Source organism: Calidris pugnax, unplaced genomic scaffold, assembly GCF_001431845.1.
Source record: "Calidris pugnax isolate Ruff unplaced genomic scaffold, ASM143184v1 scaffold45, whole genome shotgun sequence".
Classification (NCBI taxonomy): Eukaryota; Metazoa; Chordata; class Aves; order Charadriiformes; family Scolopacidae; genus Calidris; species Calidris pugnax.
This window is the reverse complement of record NW_015090764.1, coordinates 1,852,489-1,863,082: the sequence shown is the minus strand read 5'-3', so window position 1 is coordinate 1,863,082 and position 10,594 is coordinate 1,852,489. Positions and strand designations below refer to the sequence as shown.

The 10,594-nt window shown below is 58.7% G+C and overlaps 1 protein-coding gene across 6 annotated transcripts in view; it reads right to left on the bottom strand.

Annotated features, from left to right (window-relative positions):
* The window catches only part of CUEDC1 (CUE domain containing 1), a 27,193-nt gene extending 16,605 nt beyond the window's left edge, over window positions 1-10,588 (bottom strand). The window contains exons 1-3 of one of the 6 annotated variants that reach the window (XM_014961637.1): window positions 8,547-10,588; window positions 6,468-6,767; window positions 43-272 (exon numbers count right to left, since the gene is read on the bottom strand). In XM_014961637.1, coding sequence (XP_014817123.1) covers window positions 43-272; window positions 6,468-6,553 — 316 coding nt within the window. In that variant the 5' untranslated portion in view covers window positions 6,554-6,767; window positions 8,547-10,588. Of the gene's footprint in view, window positions 1-42; window positions 273-6,467; window positions 7,242-8,546 lie in introns of those variants that run through there. The other 5 variants (XM_014961780.1, XM_014961928.1, XM_014961853.1 and 2 more) reach the window with 5 other exon arrangements.
* Between the last annotated feature and the right edge of the window lie 6 nt (window positions 10,589-10,594).

Genomic DNA, 10,594 nt, shown 5'->3' with positions numbered 1-10,594 from the left:
CGGGGGGGCTGTTGTTGAGCTCCTGGGCGGAGGAGCCACCACCACCACGTGAGCTGCCATTGCTGCTGCTCCGACGGAAGAGGCTCGTCATGGCGGGGCGGATGGCACGGGGCGGGTGGCAGGGCGGCTGGGGTCCCGGCGGGCACCCGCCGCCGCTGGTCATGGGGCACCGCCCCGGTGGGGGAGCATGGGGCGGGCGGCGGGGGGTCCCGCTCCCCGCAGCCGGGGTGGCACCGCGGGTCAGCCCCCGGCACGCTGCAGCATCCTCCCACCTGCGGAGGGGAGAGAGAGGGGAGAATGTCAGCTCCAGGGCAGAAGTACCCCTAGATCCCCGTCTCAGCGGGGGACACTGCATTTGTGGTTGGACTCGATGATCTCGGAGGTCCCTTCCAACCACTAAGATTCTGTGATTCAATTCAACCCATCCGACCACGTCCCCACGGGACTGTCCCATCCCCGAGCTCGGACACACCGTGCCCGGTGTCATATAAACAAAACACAAAACAAGAAAAAACGCCATTACTTCCACTGCAGAGGGCTCCCCACATTTAACGTTTCCAGGTTTGACACATCCCCGAGCTCGGACACACCGTGCCCGGTGCCATACAAACAAAACACAAAGCAAGAAAAACACCATTATTTCCACTGCCCAGGGCTCCCCAGATTTAACGCTTCCAGGTTTGACATGTAGGTATAAACCACGGCAAAATCTCTCTTTAAAATAAACCGTGGGCTCGGAGAGTTTCAGAGCAGGGGGCTGAAATACTCAGCAAATCGACCCTTGGGAAAAGCCACCAAATCCAAGATTAACATTCACTTTAAAACCATAAACAGATTATACAGCTACTGCTTCTCGTTTGGAAATGCAGGGCCAAATTCAGCGCTGGATTAACTCCGCCGTCGAAACAGAATTACCCCAGGAACACTTTTGATCCATAATATCATTTTCAAAGGCTTTTTCCTAAGCGGCAGGCGGAGGGTTCAAGATGACTGTCCCTAAAATGGTATTTAATGCAGAAGAACACGCCAAGCACATTTCTTAGCGAAAGGGGGTATAATCAGATTCAAAGCCATTAAGCGGAGCAGTCACCTCTGAAGGTCACCTGGGCTCTCCCCTGCCTGCAGCGAGGCCGTGTGTGACAGCCACGGCCCCCTCTCCAAGGGGCTTCCAGAGGCTGCCGAGAGCAAAACGCACTTATAAACCTGGGAAATTGGGCACAGACTCCGGCAGAAGGTTTATTTTGCGATGCTGGTCTCATCCCCAAGGGCCAGCCCGGCCCCACAGCACCCAGAGGAGCTGCCGACACCTCCAGAGGATGGGGGAACGATGCTCCGCTCTTCCTCCGTGGCTTTTTTGTAATCCTGGATGTGTTTCCTTTCACCGAGCGTGCTGCTGAGCCCCGTGAGGGAGTCCAAATGGCAGCCCCAGCTCAGGGCAGTGGTCCCTGGGCTGAGCTCAGTGTCACAGGTCCCTCCAACGGATGCTCCTGTGGGACACAGGGTGGTCCCACCACAAACAGCCCTCTCAGGGACACCACGTAGCCAGGATGGCACAGGATGCTCTCCCACAGGTATCCACCTCCACTTTCTCACCGCTCAGGCACCGGCACACCTTTGGGTCCAGCTCCTGCCAGTAGCTCACCACTTAAAAACCATAAAATAAGACTAAACAAGGGGGGAGGCTCACCCCGGCGAGCCCATGGGTGCTCCCTGTTTTTTCTCCTGCCCGAGCCACTTGCACAACTCACATCCACTCTCGCCTGAGCCAGAGCCAAGAACAAAACCTCAGCAGCCACGGAGAAACCCTTAATTACGCCCATTGGGGGGCAGATAAGGCGAGCACAGCCCGGGGGAGCACGTCCTCCGGCATCCTGCCTCTGCAAAGCTGGTTTTCACCCAGCCCTGGGCGTGGGGCACTTGATATCTTGCAAAAAAAAAGGATTTTTCATGTTGAAGGACGGCCTGAGAGGCTGCGGGCGCTTCGGGTGAGCTCCAGCCGGGAGCAAGCACGGAGGAGGCTGCCATCAGCCCTCAGCCATCCGGGAACGGCAGCTGGATAATCCCAGGGGTCGGCGGAACCAGTAACGTCATGCTGGAAACAGCAGTTGCTGGGCTCTGGAAAGCAGGCAGCCCCGACGGAGGAGCTGAACAGCTGTAAAAGCAGTGGGACTGATGGCTCGCAGCCCTCGCAGCTCAGGGAAGAGCCTTGGCACGGAGAGCAAACGCGAATGTTCCCTTCCCCAGTGTCTGCTGCAGCTCAGACAGCAGATGGGATTGCTCAAACACCGCGAAAACAGCCCAGCCCTTTTTCCCCCTGCTATTGCCACGCTGTGTTTGTAGATCCTACAAACACTCCGGAGCCACGACCCTCATTTTGGGGAGGGTGACACCATCATCGATCGCTTGTCCCCCCAGCCCAGGGCTCCCCGAGGGCACCCATCGCTCGGCGGCTGCGAGCCCAGGCCTGTGATGTCTGGGATGATGGACACAGAGCAGACGAGCAGAAGGAATTTCCAGGCACCGGATTATCTGGAGACAAGGGCTGCCAGCGCCCCGGCTTCTGGAGGGAAGACTCTCGCAGGAAATCTCAAAACTGGGGAGGTTAAACTAGAAATAAGAGCTTTGGCCAGAGCAGATTTGCCGAGCAGGACACAGATTTGCTTGATACAGGAGTGAGAAGTCCAGGAATGTGACTGCTCGGTGGCTGATGGTGTGACTATAATAGGATTGAAATCGGGATGATTGGGAAGAAAAATCAACAGTGCTGTCTACCAACCAACGGAAAGGCAGAGCACACCCTGGGGATGTGCAGGATGGGGCCTTTGCAGCCTCTCCAAAACCCCCTCCATCACCTCTCTGTCGGCCTCAGGGGATGCACACACACCCCTCCCCGCCATCCCCTGGGAAAACTGCCTGCCAGCAAATCCCTTTTCACAGAAACAAATAAGCACCTGAGGATCCCCTTTAATACTCGTTCTACCACGTATTAAAATGGCCAGGTTTAAGCCCTTCTCAAAGCAAAAAGCAATCAGGGAGGAGAGCAGAAGGGAGCCCTGTTGGAGAGCAGCACGTACCTCTCTGGGCTCCGAGAAGAGCGACCACAGCCCCGGGAGCAGCCGGGAGGGGACCGGGGAGACCTTTGGGGCCATTCTGGTCCTGACACCGGGCACCGTCAGCATTACCGCTCAAACGCTCTCTCCTGATGGTTTTACTGGGGAGCCCCTGCCCAGACCTGCACGCTGCAACGCACCATAACCACGTTGAAGTGAAGAAGTGGTGGCTGCCTCGGGGCACCCACTGCTCGCCCGTCGGCCGTGCCATCCTCCCGGACAGATTTATGGGGTGCCTTTGTGAGCCCACCAGATGTCAACCCTCCACAGCACCCAGCCGGCTCATAAACCAACAGCACCCCTCTAAAACCTTGTGGGGGCACTCAGCTGGCACAGAGAAGCCGGGCAAAGCTCTGCCGGGGACCCCACACCCCCCCAAAACACCCACCTTCCCCCTGCAGGTGCCGGGATGCAGCAGGATCCGTAGGGATGCCCACTCCCAGGGGGTCCCGGCACCACCAGGATGCCCCCAGCCCTCTCAGCTGAGCCAGGGCAGAGCCACCCCCCTGCCCCTGGGCATTGTGCCGCTAATCCCCGGTTTTCACACGTTTTCCATGCCAGAATTACAGCCTCCCCCCGCCCCAAACTAAGCTGCCATTAATGAGGTAGCACTAGATCTTAATCAAAAAGTCGCCTGCCTTGCACTGGTTTCATTGAAGGTAATTTGATCTTGGTAGGACGACATTCCTAAAATAGTTGAGGGAATTCAAACATGAAATAAGGTTTCCAGGAAGGGATTAAAAAAAAAAAAAAAAAAAAAAGAAATAGGTCAAGCAAGTGTGAGTGATTAAAGTAACCCAGCATCCCTTCGTGTGGTTTAACTGCATCTCTGTTCAGCTCTGCCTCGTATCAACGTGTAATAAATTAAATATAAGAGGTTGCCTAAAGCAGAGGGCCGATATAAGATTATTCCTCGAGGTGGCTGAACATCGGCGACGTTTCCTCCTCCGGCTTTCACCGCCGACATCAAAACACACACATCCCAGCTGAAAAATCAGCTTAGAGCTTGTTTCAAAGGGCTCCGAGGAGCGAGGGCTGCCCGGAGCGAAGGCACCCGCGATGGCAGCAAGGTCGGGGTGCCGGAAAGCCCCGAGCCCACCACCAAGCTCCCTGCCTCAGTTTACCCCACAGCTCGAGCCTGGCAGGAGGGAAGCCCAGGCACCCCCCGTGCCCACTCGTGTCCCCCCCGGCGCTGGCCGCAGCCGTCACGCAAACCCCTGACGCCATATGTCACACAAACCCATCCTTAACTGCTTATCCCTTCTCCCTTTGTGCTCCCGGCTCAGCACAAAGACACCGGGACACCGCGGGGGAGAGAAAGAAAATCACTGCAGAGACAAAGGTGCCCGGATCCCCCCGGGGCCAGGTCCTGGTCAGGGCACATGGAGGAGCCACATCCAGGTGATTTTTGAGTTAGATTTGGTCAGCGAGCACCTAACGAAGGGCGGGTGAAAGTGAACACAGGCTGAGGACAAGGCCATCCCCGCTCCCCAGCTAATTAGCGCGGCTGATTCACAAATGCTAATTTGCCATTTGAGGTCAAGGGTCAAAGAAATTAAAGGACAGGAGGGGAAAAACAGTGAAAGAGCCTGAGCAGAGGCAGCCCCTTCCCCTCCAGCTCTTTGCGTAGCAGGAACATACTGGGAATGGACTGGGATTAGACGGGGCTGAGCCCCGGGGTGAGGATCCGCAGGATCCAGGGTATCCCAGGAAGCTGGGCATCCTGGCAGGGACAGGCAGGGACAACACAGGTGATGGCTCTCCTGCCATCAGGGTTTAAGGGCCATCGCTTAACGTGCAAAGGAAAAAAAATAAATTAAAAACAACCCGTATTGATTTGCCCGAGGCTCCGCGGAGCAGCGAGATCCCACAAGTTTCTATGGAAACAAAATTAGTCGAGTAAAACTCTCAGTGAGGGCACACGGTGAATTATTTACCAGGACAGGCCCCTGGCCATTAGGGGCCGGTAAAAAGATGTAAAGGTGATCAGTGCATGGGCTGCTGGCAACCCTGTCCCCGTGGCACCAAACCACAGCCCAGGAGGAGGAAAGTCCCTGGGTTTCCACACCACGAGAGAGGTGAAACCCGCCAGGAAGGTCCCACACGTCCATCCCCACATCTTCAGGTGTCCCCGGGGAGAGGACAAGGGAGCCCCGAGGCCGTCCTACGGGTATTTTGGGTGCAGAAAACACCCCTCTGCCCTCCCAAACAGGACCCCTTGCTTCTCCCTCCTCCCCAGCCCCTCGCTAGATGGCACGGCAGTGATGGATGGCATAAGGCCAGCAGAAAGGCCCCTGCCCGATGCCCACGCCAGCCCCCCGGCACGATCACCCATCCCTTGGCATCCAGGATGAGCCCGGCACCGGCAGCCCCGCTCAGCCCACGGCGATCCCACAGTCGGGATCGCTGCGAGCCAAGACTGGGGGAAAAGAAAGGGACTAATTAAGTTGCAAATGGAGCAGCTCGCTCTTTTTTTTTTTTTTTTTTATGAGTCACTAAGCCATATGGCTGATGCAAGCCGGCCCGCGGAAGCACCCAGCCAGCAATTCGGGCGCTGCCATACCCGTGTCGTCCCAGGGCACGGCCTCACACTGTAATCGCCCCACTCTTTTGTCCTCCCTCACGCTGGGTGACATTGCTCAGCAGAGGAGAACCTGCTTGAAACACTACACCTCGCCAGGGACAGATATTTAATTAACGCCGATACATCAGGCCCCTCCTGCAGAAGCATTTCCAGCCTCGAGAACAGGCTCCTCCGTCCCCGGCACAGCAGAGCTCACCGGGGAGAGAAAAGCCCTCAAAAGCTGAAGTATTGAGTTTGCTCCGTTCCTTCTGCTCTGTCGCAGCACATCACGGCTCTACATGGAAATTTCACGGGATGCTAACCTGGATTTGAAGCCGGGCCAACACTTGGATAAGCTCTCTGTCTCCACTCAAGCTCAGCAGCAGGGTCTGCTCTGCGCCAGCTCAGCCCCACTTCTCGGTGGGGAGGGAACCCCAGAGCCCCCCAGCAGTGGCTCTTCCTGCAGTGGCTCCCTTGCCGTGCCTGGCCACCAAGCTGGGTCACCTTCTTCTTCAAAACCCCATCTCGCTTATCTTTCATTAATTTTAAGTTTGTGTAATTAATTGATGTACAACCCCACCGCCATCCCCTCCCATTTGCTTTGCACCAACCTGACTGTGGCAATTGCCAGCCCGGGAGGTTGAAAGCCACAAGGATTTTATAAGCAGCTGGGGCTCTGAGGGACATCTCCATCCATCATCTCCCTCTGCCCATGCCCAGCCCAGCTATAACTGACTCTGTGACCGAGGCAAATATTAAAATCAGCTTTGAGCCTGAATGTCCCTGCAACCCACCCAGCCATGTGCCACGCTCCATTTTCCAGAGAAGATCTGCCTCTTTTCCCCCCGCTCCGCTGAAGCTCGGTTTCCATCGCCGGCATGCCTGCGTGCCCTGCTGCCTGCGCCGTCCCCGGGGAAGGCAGGGAGGGCAGGGATCGACGAGCTGTCAGGCAGGAGGAAGAAATACCACTTCCAGGAGCCAGAGCTCATTTCCCAGCAATAAAGCAGACCGGGGCCGGGGGAAAAGCACCACTAATGGGGACGCACATCGCACACCGCTTCAGCCGCCGATGGGAAAGGATGTAGGGGCTGCAGCTGGGAAAAATAAAAGCCATCAATAAATGCTTGGTTTTAAGCAGTATAGCCCTGGACTGGGCTCAGATCAGCGCATAAAGGATCTGTCCTTCCCCACAGGGATTATTGCTGTGGACGATGCCCTTCACGTGCCAACCTCATCTCCCCGGCTCCTCCAGCAGATGGGAAAAAAACCATTATTGCTTCCTCCCAGGGAGGGGAATTGCTCAGATCAGCATCCTTCCTCAACCTCCTCTCCATCCTCTTCACCCCCATTACCCCCACTCCACCCACACACGCTCCTCTGGGGACCTGCAGAAGAGCCAGAGCATCCACTGCTCAAAAATACCACCTAGAAATGAAGACCCGAAGCGTTTGTGCTTCCTGGAGTTACTTGTGGGTGGATTTTATCTCCTTTTCCATCTATTCTGGGTGCTCTTTGGCGAGGCAGGTCCTGACCAGCAAGCGGGCATCCTGCCTTCCCTCGGCTGGGCTCACCCACCACGGCTGCAGAATGCGAGAAAGACATTTATCTCCCCAAAACAAACCCCAGAAGATACAGGCAGAACCGCCAGCGACGGGGACCCGCTGGAGCACCCGCGGCGGGAGGGGACAGTTCCTGAGCAGCACTTCGGTTGGGTTTTAAGCTACTTGTTTGTTTGTTTGTCGCTGGGCAACCGAGAGAATGGAAAAAAAATAAATATCAATGTCATATTGTCACCTATGAGTCACCGCTCAGGGCGGGCTGAGGTGCCCCCTTCCTCCCGCCATCGAGCACGGGGTGGCCGGAGAAGAGCCCAAGACACCCCAAAAACGGCTCACCCCACTTCTCGCTGCCTGCCCAACCCTGCCCCGATGCCTTCCCCATCCCTGCAACTGGGGACGCCAGTGGCTCGGGGACATTGGTGGCCCAGGGACAACTTTCCAGGCCCTGGAAGGCGGCACAGGAAATTTGCATTTATATCTGCATTTCCTAATTGCGCCTGCGGGTTTCCTGGGGCAGCGCCTGGGTTTGGTTTCCATGGCAGGTTTTGTGCGGACCCCGAGAACCGAGGGAGGCACAAAGGGGCCACAATGGACCTGCCACTCACCCGCATCAAAGGCGGCCGGCGGGGCGGGACGGGGGCACCGGGGACGGGGGCACCGCAGCCTTTACCCCCCCCCAGCACCGGGGCAAGACACGGGGAGCCCCCCAGGCAGGGAAGAGGCCGGTGGGCAGCCGACACTCGCGGGGCACTGCTGGTTTCGGCGCTGCCGGAGCAGCAGTGGGGACGAGAGTCTCAGCCACCATCGGCCGGAGGTGGCAACCACGGAAGTGGTGCAAGAGCCAGACCCAGATGTTCCCCCTCTTCTCACTTCCCGTTACCTTCAGGCAGGTTTTCACCGGGCTGGGGTGGGTTTCTTTCCCCTTCCAACTTCCCTGGTCCATTTAGGGACTTTCTTCCCGGTGAGAGTCCCTGCCCCAGCTCGCCTCACACACCGCTGTGCCCATCCCGCTCCTGCGCTCACCCCAGGGAACCAGGAGACCAGCCTAAACTGGGAAAACCTGCTCCCTGAACCATTGCTGCGAGCCCCAGTGCCACCGAGCAGGGGAAAAGCTCTGGCCAACATCCCTCTGCACCCCGGCCACGGTGACGGAGACGCTGCCACCCCGGCCACGCCACAAGAGGGGGACCCATCACCGCCTCACACACCTCCAAGGGCCCCGTGTTATTATTACGGGCATTTTTCTTATTTTATAGTGGGCAGTTATCATCGTCATCATTAGCTCACACCACTCAAAAGCCTCCCAGCTCTCACCACGAGCATCCTGCGCTGCCGGCCGGTGAGCACACCCAGAGGGTTACAGCAGCAGCCCCCTCCCCACGGGTCCCACCCCGGGATTTTACCCTCAAGGCACGGACCCTGGGTGAGAATGACCCTCCGGCTCCTCTCCCGGTGTTCCCCTTCCAACGCCACCGGCCGCAGCTCCCCCCGTTATCTCCGCCTCCGCAGAGGGTGTGGGTGCCAGCAGATAAGGACCGAGCGCTCGTTATCGCCCCGGGGAGCCCCGCTGGCTCCCCATGAGCTCTTATCAGCCCGGGTAGGGGGGACCACGGCACCCACGGCACCGCCACGGCAAAGCCCGCTCAGCCACACCACGGATCCAGGCAGGGGATGTCCGTGTGCTGCTCAGAAGATGTTTTCTTAGCCTTTTTTTCTTTTAATTTTAAAGCTCTTTTTTAATAAAATGCTGAAAAAGTTTTCCCCAAGATTAGGTGCTTTTAAGATTCAGCCAGATGGGGTGCGGGGCCACCATCCTTTTACCATGAAAGGTTGGACCGGATGATCCTCGAGGTCACTTCCAACCTGATATTCCACGATTCTACCAATTCAAAACTATCCCGGGAACTTTGCGGCTGGGAAGAGGATGGGTGTCTTCAACCTGGCTTTGAAGGAGACGCTTTTGGCAATCAGAGGCTCCGGCAGCGGGACGGGGCTGTGGGCACCCGGGGGTCGGCGTGTGGGGCTCTGCTGGCATCAGGCACATCCTCACCGCAGTGGAGACAGGCACTGCTGGAGTGGCTGGACGTCATGGTGGGGAAGGACACAGGAGCAGGGTGCACAAGGGCAGGGAGTGATGAGAAAGGCACAGCGAGTTGACGATGGGCTGAGTATCCTCTGTCACAAGCCAAAAGCTTTTCTCTTGTCCCACCAGCACTGACCAATGTCCCCTCCCAGAGCTGCACGGCTCCCCTGGGGTCTTGCTGTCCCACGGCCGGGATCCAGCCAGGCACTCCCACAGAAAAACCATCATGAAAATCACAAAAAGCTTCCCAGCAGAGCAGAAGTTGCTTCAGCCTGTGTCGTTAGAGATGAATGAGGATGATGAGGAGGAGGGACAGGCATGGCTTCCCCGGCCACGGGGTAGCCCCTCCAGCAGAGCCCCAGTGGCAGCCTCCGGGGTCAGCCCAGGACGGCGGCTCTCCCGCGCGGATATCCTTGTCACCGCACCGTCCCCCACGTTTGTTGTCGGTGGCAGCAGCAGGAGGAGGTGTGAGGAGGAGGTGCGACTCCACTGCTTTTTCAAAAAATAATAAAAAAGGAGCCTTTCCAACCCGCCTGACGAGACAGACGGTGCACGGGAGCGCTGCTTTGAACGGCGACTTCCACAGGCGAGGCAACTCTCAGACCCTTCTCCATTGCCACCCGTGGCTTGGGGACAAATCTCAGCGCTGGCCGGGCAGCCTGGGCCAGGAGCAGCCTGGTGGGACGGTGCCCCCCGTCCGTACGGGGAGATGTGGCCAGGGGGGGTGTCCACAAACAACCCTGAGCCCAGGAGGAGGTGACGGCCGTCTCCTTGGCAGGCCGGGGTCCCGGTGCCGAGCTGTGACCCACCCCAGCGGCGATGGCGGGGGTGCGAGGGGCGCAGAGGAAGGCGATGGTGTCCTGTGGCAGGATGTCACCGAACCCCACTCCCACCCGTGCACCCCGGAGGGGTTCCACTCGAGGGGCGGCGATGCTCCGGGGGAGAGGGGGGCCGCGGGTGGGTCCTGCCCCACGGCCGAGCTCTGCCGTCCCGCTCCCGGCGGGGGGACATGGGGACACCGCTCCTCACGCCGTGGCCTCACCCGCACCCACACCCCCGGTACGGGCTGTCCCCAGGCCCCCGCGGGACCCTCCCGGTGCCCGGGGGAGCAGGGCTCTGCGCCCGGCCGAGCCGAGAAGCCGGGAGAAGCCGGGGTGGAGGGGGGGAGGCCAGGCCGCTTGGGCTGCGGCCCTGACCGCCCGGCTCCGGAGGGGTCGGCCGGGAGCCCGCAACAGGCGCGGCCCCGCACCGGCCACCGCGCCCGGGCCTCAGCGGAGAC